The sequence below is a fragment of the Varroa jacobsoni genome, unplaced genomic scaffold (assembly GCF_002532875.2).
Source record: "Varroa jacobsoni isolate VJ856 unplaced genomic scaffold, vjacob_1.0 scaffold_650, whole genome shotgun sequence".
In the NCBI taxonomy this organism is placed as follows: Eukaryota; Metazoa; Arthropoda; class Arachnida; order Mesostigmata; family Varroidae; genus Varroa; species Varroa jacobsoni.
In genome coordinates, this window is record NW_019213552.1 from 23,933 (window position 1) to 41,457 (window position 17,525).

General features: G+C 38.1%; 1 protein-coding gene across 1 annotated transcript in view; it reads right to left on the minus strand.

The window, feature by feature from the left end:
• mbl (splicing regulator muscleblind) overlaps nt 1-17,525 on the minus strand; it is a 155,780-nt gene that overhangs the window by 21,872 nt on the left and 116,383 nt on the right. The window contains exons 4-5 of the mRNA XM_086969036.1: nt 3,168-3,353; nt 425-535 (exon numbers count right to left, since the gene is read on the minus strand). Coding sequence (XP_086825162.1) covers nt 425-535; nt 3,168-3,353 — 297 coding nt within the window. The remainder of the gene's footprint in view (nt 1-424; nt 536-3,167; nt 3,354-17,525) is intronic.

A 17,525-nucleotide genomic window follows, 5' to 3' on the forward strand; every position in this document is an offset into this window, starting at 1 on the left:
TGAAAGGTTTAGTCATACAGTTTATTTTATTCAAACATTTCGTACATTTTTTGTTTGTATAATCAGTGTGTTTTTTGAATAATAATAATAACCGTTTACATTTCGTGCGTAATCAACACGTGCGAATGGGTTGGTGGGCGCATAAAAGTTGAAAGCAAAGTATTGGAAAGCATACAAGCGAATATCTGCAAAAATAGACGTACACCTAAACCACAACACAAAATCTCAATATCAACATAAACATCATCCATTTAAACCATTGTTCTGTGATGTCACGTAGATACGCTACATTACATTATAGTTGTTAGGGGCGAACGAACTCGTTCGTATGCATATGTAGTATATGTACATCTCCTATGAAGAGGTATGTAGTGTTAGTGTGAAACCAGGACATCGGTGCATCATCAGTGAATGGATGACCTACCTTAGCGTAGTATTCCGTAGCAGCTGTGGAGTGTGCAGAATGCGTACCGGGTGCAGTCGTATTGTAAGCAATGGGCATTCTCCAAGCGGCTAGAGCGGCATACGGACTTACCTATGAAAGTCGCGATCACACCAAACCAGACCAGTTCAGCCAATTCACAGGATAGGATGCAAAATGCGGACGGATAAGCAGTGTCACAGTCAGTCGCATTCGACAACAAAACAAACTTCTACTTTTAATGCAGGCACACGAGCTAGATGGCAATGAAATTAACCCAAAAACAAATACAGTATGTACATAAATACTAGCCACGTCAGAGCGCCGGCTCATTTTCTTGTCGTAACGCCTTTTGTCACAGCTTTTTAGTGGGACAAGTTTCAAAAATTCTAGCATTCTATGTTGTTGCGCTGGAGCTGCGCATTGAGCCCGCTTGAAAGCACGCGCAGGCACAGTCATGAGGCCAGGCGAATCCTGACGGTCTTACATGACATTCTTTACTTGCTCACTATTACACCAAACGAATACAGTACATAATTTTTTTATAGGTACATGTTGGGTGCATATATTCCGACATCCAGCAGATTCACACCAGTAACGCTTTAAGTTTAGCATCCAGCTATTGCTGCCCCAAATCCGCTACCACATGCTAAGACCCTAAGTCCACAGTAAAATTCAATATGTGACTTTTAAAACATTAATCTATAGGAGTAGTCCGAATATCACTGTAAAAGTTCAAAGATCTATTATAAACGCTTCATTGTGGCCGTTCTTTGAAAATAAATTATGGATAATGACAGAGAGAGGAAACTTAAAACTGACTGAAAAGTCATCAAGAGGTAAAGATCGAATATCGATAAATCATCAGTCACGTTAATCTTTGGCCCTATTTAAGATAAAGCCAGCCATAACAAAAACGAAAAAGTGAACATTTGAAGTATTTCATTTATTATAAACAATGCCAAAACTACCGCAGTTTTTAAAAACGAGAGCCACAGTTCAGTACTCTTAGATCTTTCCATTAGTTGTTTACGATATATTATTTATCTAAGAAGTATGGAAAGAGTAAAAAAAAAAGGAGAATGAGTGTTCGTTTGCAACAAAAAGGTCAGTCTTGAATATTTCGCGCGAATTTTTTTTTCGTCGAATACGCTAAGGTCATCTTCATCTAATAAGACATTCTGATGGAATTGATCAGATTTTCTAAAAAAAAAAAAAGCTGACGGTGAAAAGCGCCGGAAGGATATGTTTTCACAAAGCAGACCTTGTTTGTTGTTCTAAAAATGGATTTAGATTTGTTAGTAGCTTAGTTTAGTGAATTGTTATGACGAAAAAAGCCAAATAGCTTTCTAGTAAATCTTGATGTAACTTCCTGTACACAGACTACTTGATACCACTGGGAGCTTACAGATGTTAAGAGAATAAAGATGGCATTCGCAAGCCCTGCAACGTTGTCCATCTGAAGTAGCACTAAACTACCGATCTACCGATTAGCCGTGCATCTGACATCTGCTCTATAGTAGGCCGATAATTTGTAGCAGTATATATAAGACTGAAGTACAATTACAACAACGAGTTTGATCTGACAAGCGTAAGGGTCATGTGGCATAACTCTATTTTTTCAATGACATCATGACGTGGACATGATGTCCTTTAAGTTAAAAGGTGCATTAAATTATGTATATATATTTGTGTTTATAAGATCGCAACCACAATTGCAAGAAAAATATAATGTTAAAAGTCTATTAAGTTGCCTCTGCAGAATATACCAAAGCGAGCGGACTCCTTGATCATACATGGTGCGGCAGAAGTAATGAACATACGAATTAACAAGAACTTGTCGTTTTAAACAGGTAAGTGAAATGTAATGGTTAAGGCTCTTTAAATTGGCGCGAAAGTTTTGGTTAGTTGCGGTGCTTAATGTGAGTGATAATTTTGACATGCAACGTTTTAAAACTTCTGGACTACGAAGCCCGTAAGCAGCTTTGAGACGGCCTAACTGTTTAAGGACTAAATTAATTTGAACCGCGAGATTAAAAATTCAACTGGTTATTTTATAGAACCATTATTTTTTTAAACTCAATGCTTTTACGGCGACAATAGCATCGGATGTGGCCATTGTGAAATCCTGGACACAGCAGTGCCCAGCCATACACTATAAAACCTATTTAAACGAGAATGGAAACTTCTATTTTTTATGAGCATAACATGAATAAGATGCCTTCTTATAATCTGAGTCGCAAAAATATACCTATAAAACTATTATTCGTAGTAATAACAATATTAATAATACAAATTATGGTATTACACGTATGTATGGTTCCATTATTTTGGCTTTTGTGTGCTATAGCATGCATCAAACCACAAGTCTTCAGCATTTTTGAAATTCCAGACTTGAGAGCTACACGAAAATATGTAGAGTCATAAATTTAACTTTGGTCAATATTTGAGAGGAACACTTATATTAATTGAATTCGAATGCTCAGTAATTACAACAACTGCACCCAAAATCTGTAGTACACGTATAGTTAGTGTGTGCATTATACATAACTAAAGTAGGAAGCATATGTCGCATGTTACTATAGAAGAGCTGAAAACTTTCACCTTATATATCAAAAGCTCTGTATAAACTGCAACTGTTTCAAAAAGCAAAAACTAGCTTTTTCAACAAACACGAACTATTTCAGGCTAAGCGTGCTCTAAACATTCATCTATAATGCGCCGTGACCTGAAAAGCAATATTCACCATTGTAGCAGCTTGTGCAGGATTGGTTGTAGGTTGTAACATAGTTGCAGCTGCCTGCAGCGGCATCTGTTGAAGAAGGGCGTTCTTCAGCGCGAGGTGGTTGCGACCATTGATAAGCAGCTGGTCCTTGAGATGTTGTGGAGGGTGAAAGTATTTGCACGGGGGCTTTTCGCGATTGCAGCGGCCCTGAAAAAAAAACAAAGGAGAATGCCTTTTATCCTCACGTGTATATGAGTGCAAGAATCTAAGACACGAAACCAGTAACCGAGAATCAGGCGAACACGAGGAAAGTCTTAGCGCGTTAGACTTCAGTTCACAATTTTGATCTTTGTAAATACTGCAACGTGCGAATATTTATGGTCGTGCCGGGTAAACAAGAGAGGGAGAGAGCCTTGGCTTTGCGTTTGCAAACGGATTTACAGCAAAGAACACTAAATCCGAATGGTGAATCCGTTGTTTCTCTACAACCATAGAGATTCACCGTCGGTAATAAAAAAAACAGGATCCACGAGTTTTCCGGTCGACATTTTTCTTTTCACTTCAGACGACAGATTATAGACATTTATAATGAAAAACAAGTTGTTTTTTAATAGAACTTTGAAGAATCTACCTTGCACGTACTTGCGTAAACGTTTGATTACATGTTTGTTCACACAAATTGCTGTTTAATTTAATGCGTAATTTGAGATCACCATGAGCTCGTTAAGGTTTATTATCATGAAAGAAAGGTTGTGTCAACACAAACAATATTCCAATTAGGGGTTTGATTTACTTGGTCAGTGCTCTCTGATCTTTATAGGTCATTTCACGTGGCATTGTAGAGTACCTTGTAGTAAACAGGTCTTAGCCGTAAGTGCTCATAGAGAAATTGAGAGATTCACCTTGTTACTTTTGGCTCACCTTATATATAAAAAGATTTTAGTAAAATTTAAAAAAAAACGTGTGAATCCAAGCTAGAGTACAGCACCACTTAAGAATCCATAGCAGCATACTAGTCGAAATAAATCGATCCGAACTTAAACTGGTCGCCTTCAGGTTATTTTCTTTTTTCAGCGTTAGGGGCTGTACAACTTCATATCATAGGCCTATAGTTTACGACTAACTTTGGAAATGTATCTTTCGTATATAAAATGTATGTGCAGGGTGCAAAACCTATATTGAGGTAACCGTTAGGGGACTGTTTTTCATAGTGCGCAAGTGTTCAGCCGCTGCTCCTGATATCAGACGAAGGTCAGCTTCTTTTGCAATAAATTCGCCGTAGTGAACAACAGTGCGTCGTTTTTGGAATTTGAACTAAGATCAGCTGTTATCTAATTTTTAAGCGCTAGACGAACCCCCATCGAAATAGTAAATCTCCTGAGTTACCCCAAATCGACAGTGTACAGCGCCGCAAACAAATATGCGGAAGCAGAAGCAAGCTTCAGTACGGCGCAACGAAAAATGCACGGCAGGAAAAACGGTGTGGATTTCAATTAACCCCTAGTATCCATGAATGCACTTTTAATTACTTTTCTCTTTCTATCGGAGCGTTAATGAAGAAGTTTGAAGTGAGTAAGCATATGTTATTAGGGACTATTTATTGAAACCTCAGGTACGCATCGTGTATCATAGAAATCAGACAGCTGCTTTCTGGAGACAACAGAACGAAGAGATTTGATTAGCTGTTTGTTTAAAAAAAATTTTCAAGAATGAAGCAGCAAGTTGTCTCCGATTCTTTTCTGACGAAAAATTTTACACCCTTGGTACAAACATGAACTGCAGAAATAATGGCCGCCTTGTTTACGATTCAGGGCAAGTGCTTATTGTGGGCAAAGAAAATTTCTGGTCTAAGTTCATATTCTGAGTGTTGTGTCTAGTAAAAGAGATGTCATGCCGCCATGTTTTTTTCAGACAGGCTACTGCGTCGCCAAAGAAGTTTATCTACGTGTTCTACAAGCTGCTGTGCCACCACGGACAGCTGAAGTGTCTGACGAATGCCATATATATCATATAAGCCGACAAGCACAGGGTTAGCTACTTGAGAAAACGAGCATGTTCTGGAATGAGCTTTAATGGCCGCCGGATAGCCCTGATTTGAGCACGTTGGATCACTATATATTGAACATTATTGAACGAGAGTCCAGGAAGCCTCAAGATGATAACACGGTAATTTCAGGAAGACCGTTGCATAATTGCAAAACGAACATTTTAAAACAAGTTCGTAAGCGATTTAAAACTCGAATTGAAGCCGTAAATAAATGGCAGTTATATTGAATAAACATTATTGTCAGGAAGCATAAGGTTTCTGACAGCCATGTTTATTCTATCCTATGGAAAAACTTTTGCTGAACTATCTTTTTCATTTAAAGATAGTTTTAGACAAATCGTAAAAGGGTTCCAATTCATATTTCACACCCTATATTGGATACAGTCGGTATTCAATCAAATTGTTTTAAGGTTCAAGATCAATTACTTAGAACTAAAACGATATATTTTCAAGTGATCTTTAGATTGGAAAAGCGGGATTATTTTACTTTAGACTAGTATTTTATACGCGGATAGACTAATCGATGAATTGCCGACAAACAATGTGATATAGTTGCAAGGATCAGTATTTTATGACACCGCTTTTTGCTACGATAACTGTTGACCTACTTTAGGGTATGTTTCTGATGCAGTTTTTCTCATCCATGTGTATATCATGTTGTTATACATTAGTAATTATTTCATGAAGGTTTAGAACGTTTGTCATTTTCTGTCTTTCACGAATTAGTGATTTCACGGTTCTCCAAACGCTCTCGATGGAATTAAGCTTTACCAGAGTAGCAGGGCATGGTGATACCTGATCGTCACTGGCAAAAAAATTCTTCGAGCTCTGTGACAAGACATCTCATCGTGCATGAAAGCGTAGGGACCCTTAGGGAATCATTCTCACACATGAGACGGCACCTTCTTTCTTCTCTAGTATTCCTTGTGCAAAATGTATCATACCAGGGCCCTTGTCAAAAATTTCTTGTGGATGTTTTACTTTTCGCGCGAGGCAGTTTTCCAAAAATCGCTGCTCGATATATCTGAAGGCTTAATGGGCGCTTTCTCCAAGAATTTCAAAATGGGATTTGTCTAAGCAGTAGACAAGTTCTTCTCGGCTCTCAAGGATCTTAGAATTTTCGATTTTGATTACCCAATCAAAACGGGATCATTTAATTCAAGCATTTGACAAAAGTTCCTTAGCAAGTCTTAGCCGTTTTGAATCGGGGGCGAAACGTGATTTTCAATTCAACTTTCAGTTCGCTCAGACGGACATTATATGAGACGAATTTACTTTCTTGAAATTCATGAATAATAGCATGATCCTCCATTCGTAGTACACCTTTTTTGATTGTTAATATTAATTTTGTGCCACAGCAGCGTGAAGTTTTCCCTCAGTTTTCTAGCAACGTTGGCGACTGCATGGTGGGAAACGTGACACATCTTAGCAGTTTTACGTTGTGTACATTTATTTTGTCGAAACCATCTGTTAAACAGTGTTTTTTTGCTTCACAGTAACACCTACTTATTTTCTCACTTCGACTTTGAAAGAAAATGAGCAAAATCACCAAAAAACACTCAAGCTCATCTAAAGACCACCATTTAGCTTTTCAGCGCCAGCAAAAGCCAGCTTCAATGGTGAGATAGAACCCGCCGGCTGTACATACTGCGAGATCTTCACACGAAATGTGAATGCTGGATTTGCTGTAATCCGATTATAGCACGGTAGCACGAGTGTAATCGTTGAAATACGTTATGATAGTTTAATGTACCACATTATTTGTCAGCACTTTTAAAATGTTTGCTGATGTCTTTATCGACATGTAGGGTATCAGTGTAACCCAGAATAATACCCTTTTTATTAATCAGAACTGCTTCAAACGATACTGCCTTTGTGCTGCACGCTCAGCCTTAGTTTAACTTATTTGGGTCTATTCAATTAAGCACCAACTGTGCAATTTAAGATCCGGACTAAACACCCATCCTGCGTGATAGCTGAATGCAATTTCTATAACTACTGATGCTATCGTTGATTTGCAAGGAAAACAGGCGCTTTGGTAGCTACCTTGCTGCCTGCCCAACGGACTTCTGAATTAACAAAAGATTTAGTTTGGCTAAAATACACTAATAATTTCTTCCGTGACAGGTCGTCAGAGGACGTCAGGGGCAAATCGAAGTAAACAAAGTCAAGTTTTGCTTAATACTAGGTTGTTCTTGTTATTTTTTCTTGTTTTAAACCTATATCGTTCAGCAAACTCAAAACCTTAGCTAGGGGAAAGCTAATGATGATAAAAGCAGTTACTTATTTTCTAAGAATAATAATAATAACTAAACCGGTGGCTTTATTATCCGCTATCGACCTCATCCTTCTTCCCATTACTAGAAGCAATCACTAACTAACAAAGTAATTTAGCAAAACATTTGTTTTCTAAGATTTACAATATATTAGATAAAACGATTCAAAATAGGCGAACTTATTTTACAATATAAAAATAGCGAACTTCCGTCGGGGTCAAGCTTACCTCTTCGATTAATGCAATCCACTGAGATATTGGCTTGCCAAGATATTATAAGATAAACCTGCAGGATATTTTATGTGACGTTTCTGAAGCAAACTTCAGTGAGTTCATATGTGCTCGTGTCCTTCACCCATGGACTTACTTATCAAGCTTTCACTTGAAATTTCAAAAAAAGAGTTTTTCTAAGATAGAAATTGTATTACCTGAACGCGCCGGTTAAGGATGTTTAAGAGGCAAAAAAATTCATCCACATATTGATTTTTACTGTTTTCATGTTGAAATATATTTGGATGCAGTTTGTTATGACTTTTCAAAAAGAAGAATGACAAAATTACACGAAGTTAACTACCGCGTGCTTTTGAAGGCAATAATAAGCAATTAGTCTTACTTAAGTTGGCATAATGTTTTACTGCCATCCGTTTTTCGTAAAATATCCACTTAATTATTCAAATTTAACTATTTTGTATTTTCAAAACTTTCTCCGTCATTTACAATCCAGCCGTTTTAACCCTAATATTTTCGTTTTTTTTTTGTCGTAGGCTATTCGGCAGCAAGATTTCAGAAATCTAGTTTTTTGGAAATTTCGTTAAAAGCTTAGAGAAATAAGAGTTTTTAATTATTTGTCGCCTCACGTACGAAGTTAGTACTGGATCTACGAAGGAAGATTTTATTCGGATTCATTGGTACTTACAGTACATTCAAATGGCTAATCATGAGTCAATTTCAATGAAAAATTTCAAATGTAATTTTTTAAAGTTATCCTAACTACAAGCTAAACGAAATTTAGCATATAAATATAGTGTGGAATAAGCGTCCATATCCCGTGACGACAGGCATCGCTATTCTTAATTTCCGTTTTTAGGAAATGATTTTACATTTAATGAAGCATCTTGTGCATTTGGATTATTATACTATAAGAGTCTATCTGGTTAAGGGAAAAAACAGCAGTTTTGAAAACTTTGTAGGTATGAAAGTTTAATTTCTCCAATGAAACCACAACAACTGCTTTTGTGTGCTGTGGTCGTGGTGAAACAAGACAGAGAGGTGACTCTCGTTTTGAAAATGTTAGTTTTTACAGACAACAAGAGTCTACTAAGAACATATACATATATGCTTTAAACCTTTCTTATCTCATGCCGACACTTTCGTGTCGATTGCAAGACTTGCAGTAGGAGCCTGTGAACCTGCATGATGTCCTTTTGTAGTGAACTAATCAAAAACAAACTGAGGTTACAAAAAAAAATAAAAAGTGCTTTTAAGAGTATGAAAGATGCGGCTGAACTGCCAAAGAAACACCCATATGTCTCTAAAGGATTCTTTTAGGTGAAGATTTTATGATTCAGCAAATTTACGGCACGTATCAGAGGATTCTGTCATGTAAAAAAATGTATTTACACGGTGTTCAAGAAGGACACGCTAAGAATCAAAATAAGGTGAACTTATTATTCACGGAAAAAATGGCAACGCCTATACGCGTATATGCAGTGACATCTGAATATGAATTCCATATGTTTTCAACAAAAGCCAAATTCTTTCAGTTGGTATAAATCGCGTAATGAATACCAAATAATTTTTTAGAATTGTTCAAGCATAATTTACTGCGTATACTAGTTATGTCATCTTTGTTAGTTTCATGAAATATCATAGAACGGTTAGAAAACTGATCTGGAAACAGCTTGCTTCTTATCACTTGCTCCGATTTCATGTTTTTAGACCCCCGACTCATTGACCATTCATGTATGAGGTATCCACAGTATGACTTACAATACATGTTGCTCTCCACATGCCCCACGAAGTTTTTCATATTAAAACCTCGCCATCTAAATTTACCACATAGCATGCGTGATCAAATAAGGAAGGTATTAATATCAAAGTTTTTATAACGCACGCTATATCTAATTTTATCTTTCCTATCCAGCTAACATCGATTTAGTCTTGCTGAAAATGTATGTATAAGTTAACTGACATTTTGTTATCATGTGTGAATTGTACGAGGCGTAGACGTTATCACACAGATTATTTTCCAAGCTCAATCAATGGAAGCTGCTTTCCGTCAAAATTTTGCGCAACGAGCTTGCTTTTAAGGTGATTAAGTGTAGTTCTCCATGATTTAGAAATAAAACAATGGAACTTTTACGGATGGTTGTCTACCGTATTGATGCAGAAGAAGACTCAAAACCTGAAGAGCCATTAAATCCTTGTTGTGGCACTTTGTATAGGAGCATGTCTTTTGTGAGACGCTGTGGCTAGTGTGAATAACACAGCGTTTGGATCTCTATTGACAGAAAGCAGATTTTTATAATGAGTTGAAATACAGCCGTTCGCAAAAATGCAGAACCCTCCTACTCTAGGCTAGAGTGCTCCTGGTTGGAAACTCGCAAAGCGCTCCTACTATTTATTCCGAATAGCTTTTAGCTAACTGTACGAGGTTCTGTTAGCGGAACAAGTTACACTTCACATGAAGGAGGAAATGGATGTTTGCTTTGCATCTTAACGACTCCGACATTACAACAGCTATAGCTTTATCCGATTAAAATATTGGCGTGCAGCACATCAAAATTCAAGTAGATTTTGTGTTCAGTTCTTGCCCGCTCTTTACCATTCAAAGTGCTTACTGCTCGCTTTCCAAGAATGAATATAATGGCAGATCCAGAAGCTTGTTCTCTTCTCCTCATAAGACTTGCTAAGCCTGAGTTAATCTTGAACTTTTTATCGATCCGAAAAACCTTTTGACTTCACATAAATAGTTCGTTCCAGTATTATTTATTGCCCTTAACCGGCTACAAAATCTTATGTATCTGTCTCTATGCCGCTTTGTATGACGCGCACTTGAAGTAAACTGCAACACCATTTGTATACATTATTCCTCGCTGGCGACAATTTTATCCTTTACTTTTGACGGTGTGTTTTGGTGGCGACATTTGTGCTCAGAAGAATAACAAAACTCACTACAGCTAGTTCAGTTTACCAAAGCATTATTGTACTCTCCACACAAAGTTGAGTGGTGATACTCATGGCACTGGTAAAGGCCATATCCGTCTTTTATCGGAGAAGGTACTTCATACTAGTAAGATCAAGATGCTCAGTGAGTGATAAAGGGTGTTTTGTAGTGAATTTGATTACGGATATCCGCTGAAGTGAAGCTCTAACTCTCAAAAGAATTGCACATTACGTACAATTGGCTGCTTGAGAGCTCAGGATTAAAATAATTCGTGAATTTTGGTTTTTGGTGCTCAAAACGTTTTAAGGGACTGAAACATCCTCTGGTCACAACACAATGGATCCAGTACGTTATAATAAAATTAATACAGTCGGATATTCAATTTCTTGCTTTATTGACACGATATGGCCATTGACTCTTTGGGCTAGGTATCTATATAATCTAAGTTGAGTTTAAAAGAATGTTGACAATAGAATCAATAATTTTTACACTATTATATATATATATATATATATATATATATATTTAATAGTGTAAAAATATATATATATTTTTTTTTGTTAAATCTGGTTTATTTCTTACATTTACCTTAATTTATTTCATTACGCATAAGTCGTGTTCACTAAAGGTTTGAACAATTAATTGCGAACTAGATAAGCGGCTAGGAAAAGACGACAAAAATTTAGCACAGTCTTTCATTACCATAACAGCGCAAGCTTTATGAAGGGTTAGTCACGAAATTAAAGGGTAAGGTAAGTCACGAAAATTTATAGCCACGAAGCAATAGTTCTATTGGTTATAAATATCCTTCAAAATTCTTCTTTTTCTGCATTCTCCAGTCATTCAAACGCCTCGAGTTAGCCTATCAAGTTGTCTGATTTGACAAATCAAACGGATTAACATGATAGGATTCTTTCGTACCAGGAAGGCCTGTGCCTAGGTTCAATAATCAAACTGCCGTGGATTAGTTGGTTCTACTCTAAAACTCCAATTAAAGACAGACTAAACCAAATAAAGTTTTTCTCTCACCGCGGTTCTCAATGTTACCTGTTACAGTTCCCTCCCATTTACCCCAGCGTTACATAAGGTACTCTACAAGGCTTGTAGTTGTAAGGCAGAAATTTACTCGTATAATCAGGCTCCACTGAATTTCAGCTTGTTAATCTGCTAGATGAGCCAAGCCCGTAAAGCAAGTCACAACACTGGCCTTCTCGAAACATCGGAATCACATCGAGTTATTAGAAGAAAGCCTGGTCGCACTTGCTGCTGACGGCAAGATGAAAGGAAAATGAAAAGAGAAGAAACGCAATACATAGAGGGTAGATTAGATTAAGTGAGGCAAATTACAAAGCATTTAATCTAGGTAGATTATGTTAAATTTTCGGGTATCACGGCAAAGTGCAGGAATGATCACTCCACCGACAATCAGTGTGGCAGATTGTTTGCCAAGCTAAGTAAGTAACTGGACGGATCACACCGATAATGGGCTGGGTTCGATCCCCAATCCTGCAGTGAAAATTGAGCAGCGTGAATGTTGTTGCAATCAATATTCTCAATATATCCAATATTAGCCTCAGCTGCTTCAGTTATACATCGCAAGAGTTATTCATCCCTCAGCCATCACAAACGTAAAAAACATGAAATAACAAAGACTTGAATAATGAGTTGAGTGTCGTTCTATACTAATGCAAAAAACCTCAGTGCATCTCTGAACTTGCATGAATATCTCCAGTTGTTACATAAATAGAAACTGACCATATCACGATGTAAATATGAAATTAAATATGTGTAGCTTGTCGAACGCATGTGAAGTTCTTCCGTGGAAATATTTTTAAGTAAAGCCAATATCTTCACTGAAACCTATATTTGAGTCAGATTATTTCCATTATTAAATTCCTTAAGGTATTCAAAACTATCGTAGTGAATTTGCAAGCTAATTTGCAAGCTTATCACCCTCTGAAGAGAAGTTGTGGTGTCTAAGATAAAAATGGCCACGATTTTATATTTCACAGAAGTTAAAGCAGTTTATCCAAAAACGACACCCCTGCCTGGATTTTAAGGTGTCAGTGCTAAAAATGCAGGCTATATAATTGACTATAAAAGGCGCGTAATACAAATTTGAGGTCAAAACTATTTTCAGAAATGTCTTTCGTAGTACATACCACTGCCAAAAATATGGCAACGTGAAGTCTTTAATTTTCTACGCGCTAATCTTATTGATTTATATTATGCACTAACCCTTACGATTGATGTCTCTTAAAATAAACGGCTTCAGGTTTATATGTTCAATGTATGCACAGGTCAATTTAATGTACATTGCTGATAGAGAAAATGGCGTAGACGTCGATTTTATCTAAAAAAAGATTTAGGGTTAGAAGACAGAGATTGCAACCTGGAGATGTTCCTAAATTTTGCATACAAAGACTTAAGTTCAAGTTCATTAAAGGTTCTGATTTACACAGAATGTATTCCTTTCAAGACTGAGGTATCAGATGAAGTTGAGATGCTTTGTCAATACCAAGCTTTAGAAAGTAAGTTAGATTATATGTAACATCGCAGTATGTTGGTGATTATGATGTCCTAAATACAAAATTGCAAGCAAATAAATAAAATAGTTCAAAAAAGATGAGGTCAAAATGATTAAACTTTAGTCTACCTCATTAACTCTTAAATAGCGTAAAGTGGGTTTCATATTCAAAAGGGAAGTGCTGTCCAGCCAAATTGGGCTGGTTCTGCTCCGGTGAGTCTGCCTCCCTAGTGACTAGCCTTTCTAATATACTGTTAGGGAGCCCAGATGATATTATAGCTAGTCAGTACATGTTGCCAGCTGGGGCTTGGGGATCATCTGACAAAGCCCTGTTATGTTCGTCTCCAAGGCGACGAACAGCGATCGGATATGGCGGCGGGCCATGATCTCACCCGTTAAAAGGCGTAGCCAAATGGCCAAACGGGCATGCAAGCGGCAACGTAGTGAATCAAGTATGTAGAGGCACGGACGACAAGAGTATAATTTTACTCAACCGACCCTCCTTGCTAGTCATTCTATTCGAACTCTTATAAGCGAAACAGGGGGGCTAAAGAGAGGTATAACGTCCGAACGGTATTACTGCTACAACGACTATGACGGCGACGATCAGGTTTACCGAACCGGCCAGGGCGCTGTTTACTTCGTCTAAACCCCACATGAGCTTTTCGCTACGGAGGAACATTGGTATGCAAGGCAAATGAGAGAAAAAGCGATAGGGCTGGCTTATTTTACTCCAATTGACGTTGATCGGTCCACAAGGGAAGAGAGGCGCCCTGCAGATATGACTACCTGCAGAAAGAGCCTCCAAAGACAGAAATGCGGGCAAGCGGAAGATTTCCAGGTGTAGACTTCATAATGTACTAGCAAGAGCTAACAGTGTTCGCTTAGTAGCCACTTGTGTAATCACACGGATAGTTTCGGTACACTGCAGGAAACCGGCAAAGCTTTGCTAGCATGAAGTCAGCGACTGAATCAAGCAGATTATTCAATCGTTTGTTTTTGACCTCTTTTCGGAAGGTCCTCGAACTGAGTCATATGGTAATATAAAAATGACAAGAAGGGAACCACCTCTTTAGAGGAAATACACAACCACCAAATAACAGTAATGGCTGTCCCAGAATAATACTAGATTGTGCAGCGCGAGAGAACTTGAAAGTCATAACATCGACATAGGGACGGGATCTACAACAAAAATGACGACTAGAGGTTACAATGTTTCAAAGCCTGTCAAGGACACTATCTCAAGTATTCTAACACAATCCTAACTCCACTTCGCATCAGTCTCCTTTGGCTGATTTGTGTAATAAGAGTGTCTGAGTAGATTGAAGCTTACTTTATTCGGTCTAGTAGAATCTAGCTTTCTTAAGTACCGCGTCTAATTTCTCAGGTGTATTTAAATTACTTGACCTTCAGATCGAGGAGATGGCTTCCTTTTCTTGTTATTGGCTTCCACAGAGAGTCCCCAAAGGCAACAATTTTGTATTTCAATATTGGTTTTTTCTAGTTTGCTTTATATTTAACCCTAATTCGTGAAAACTAGGCTTGCTAATTTGTGTGTGAAGACCATGTGAAGGATGCACATCTTAAAGGCGTTTTAAAGTGTGCTTATCAACACTTCCTTGAGTGGTAGGAAAGGGTACTGCAAAAACTATTTGATTGATACATGGCTCGGAGGGCATAATGATAGACGAAATAAGATTGAAAGATATAATCTGTTATAAGAGTCGTCATGCTTTTTTATTACTTTATTGAATTGTCGTTTTTCGTATACATAGGAAATGCCCAGAGAAGATAGAAAATGCCTTAAGGAAGCTAAAAGAAAAATTGCAGAATTTCATATTGCGACATGTCAGATTTTTTATTTAGCATTTATTTATTTATAATTTTTTAAATTAAAAAATTAAACTTTTAAATTTAATTTATTTACCTTTGCTGGTAGTGGTTAAGTGCTTTGTATACACAGTTCAACGACATAATATTCCAAGATTAGAGTGAATATATAGAAGCAATAAAATACTCTGCGCTATATGGGTTATACAAGCCTCGTTGAGCTTTTAAATGTAATTTAAAAAATTTGTTAGACGTCCTAAAAATGATGCTAGGAACAACAATCGACATCGTATCTATCACGATTTTCTCTGCATCTAGGACACTCATATTAATCGTTAGACTCGTAAGAACTCGGCTTTCTACATGTCTGTGGTGGAACGTACGCACGAAAAAGCGATGGACAACATTCCTGTTTAATCGGTTCATCCTTTTCTACTCATTGTTACAAAACGCACTCGACACAAAAAACCCTGATCAATATCAGCGAATTTTTGTTTCGAGATTCTAAGACTGGTCCTTTGAGCCTCCGTTGCTGGGAGCTCACAGCAACAACGTAGTTTTCGGACAGCAGTAGTCAGCTTATCAAGAGATATCGGGTCATTAAATGTTGTCCCAGTACTCTTCCGAGGAAGGATGCTTTAACACGATTTAATTATTCAAGGTTCTCCCCTGTAAAATATTTTCAAATGACGCATATCCTCTGTGTTGCAAGCGGATCAAGCTTGAGATCAAATAAGCTGTAAGCAGTTCCGCAGCATAAGTGGTGAAACGATTTGACTGTCTATGCGGCCGGCGCTGTTTTCCAGCGTTTCTTGATGACGTGCATAGTGAAATTTCTACCATTAACGAAAAAGAGCAATTTCAAATACGAAATTTGGTTAACATTAAGAAGAGGTGACTTAATGAGGTACAGGGCGTCAAGGTTGCTATGTTGCTTGGTCGCTTCTGTCTTATTCAGATGGACGACAGATCCCAAATATGTGATTGCACGTGGAACCAGGCTATTGTATTTGGCACCTGCTCAACACATGTATCACCAAGTTGTCTGCATACAAGATGACTTCGGCTGATCTCCTCGGTCCTCTTATTTGATTACAGAAGCTTTTCGGCAGAATGGAAAATAAGAATGAGCTTAGATTGCCCTCTTGAAGTAGATTGTGTTTGTCTTTGTCATCTTTGTGAAAAGCGAGAGTTCGGCCACTCTGTCGTCAGTGATTATTCTATTTGCAGTAAGTTATGTAGAATTGCTGGGAGAAAGTTGAATATATTCACAGGCACATTCACCTCGACCGGAATGAGCGTAACCTTGTTCGTCGGCGCCGAGTCAAAGGCCGCTTTCAAATCAATTAATATAGCTTACAGCAGATCGCTTATAGCAAATTGCATGGCGTGATCAATACTTTCTTGACGGTGATCACCAGGATCCTGTACGCCTTTTCCATGGAGTGTTTTCTCCGGAACCTATCCTGTTCCGTTGGGCTGACGTATACGCTCCCTATGTACCTGTTCAGTTTCCTAGTCAGCAAATTCTAGCGCAGGTTGCAAAAGTCACTTCTCTTCGCTAGTCCTTGCCATGATGACGGAGCAGTCGTGTAACCCTTTGTTTTAGGGATTACTAATGAGACAGAATCCTTCCTCTGAGCTGCGAATGCACTAACATTCAAACATTCAATAAACAGTGTCGTACAGCACAGTGCCAGGACAATGTCGCAATTAAGATGGTCGTTGAAAGCCCTACTTAGGCTGGCGACTTTGTTGTTGCGTAAGCTCTTAAGATCCAACATAAGTTCACGCACAGTCTTATTGAAAGGTATCGGGTTATATTGAGATCCTCTTTCCATACTGCAGCTAAGAAGGGCACTGCGCATGGTATCGAATCCTTTGAGGCAAGCATCTTTGCGAAATTATTTACGAATATGAGGAACTAATCGAGCAAGCCACTGAGTTGCGGTGATGCGTTAGCCGCTTTTATGGTTGACGTTCTGCATTGGCGATCAGATCGGTCTTCAGCTACTCAAGATAATGTTGCCTTTGTGACACATACATTTCTGGACAGATCACCTTAAAAACGGAGACTAAGGGCTGAATCAGCCTCTCTATGTTTCGAGTTTTACGTTCGGCATCGTTTCTAAGCATTTCATCAGATGGCTCGCTTTCAGCACGAAATAAAGTGTATTTACGCATGGATCTGAACCTAGACCACAACGTGTTCCTAAGGTTAGCAGGGAAATATATTACCCATTAGTCCGTTAGACGGGGATCGGTTATTAGACTGAAGACCATATGGATCTTTCGGGCAAGACTGCAATACGGTTCAACCATGCTCTGTAATTCTGCGGGTAAAGAGAGAGTGTACCTGGAATAAGGACTTCATCCAGGCGCTGCTTATAATATTTGGTATTCACTACGTCAGATACACTAAAACTTCCTAACCCCGTTTCGGGAGCTTCCTTATGTCTCTGCGTCATGACGAAGCTTGGCTTTTAACAGTCCGCGCAGGTGTGAACTGGATAATGAGATCCATTGCTAGTGGT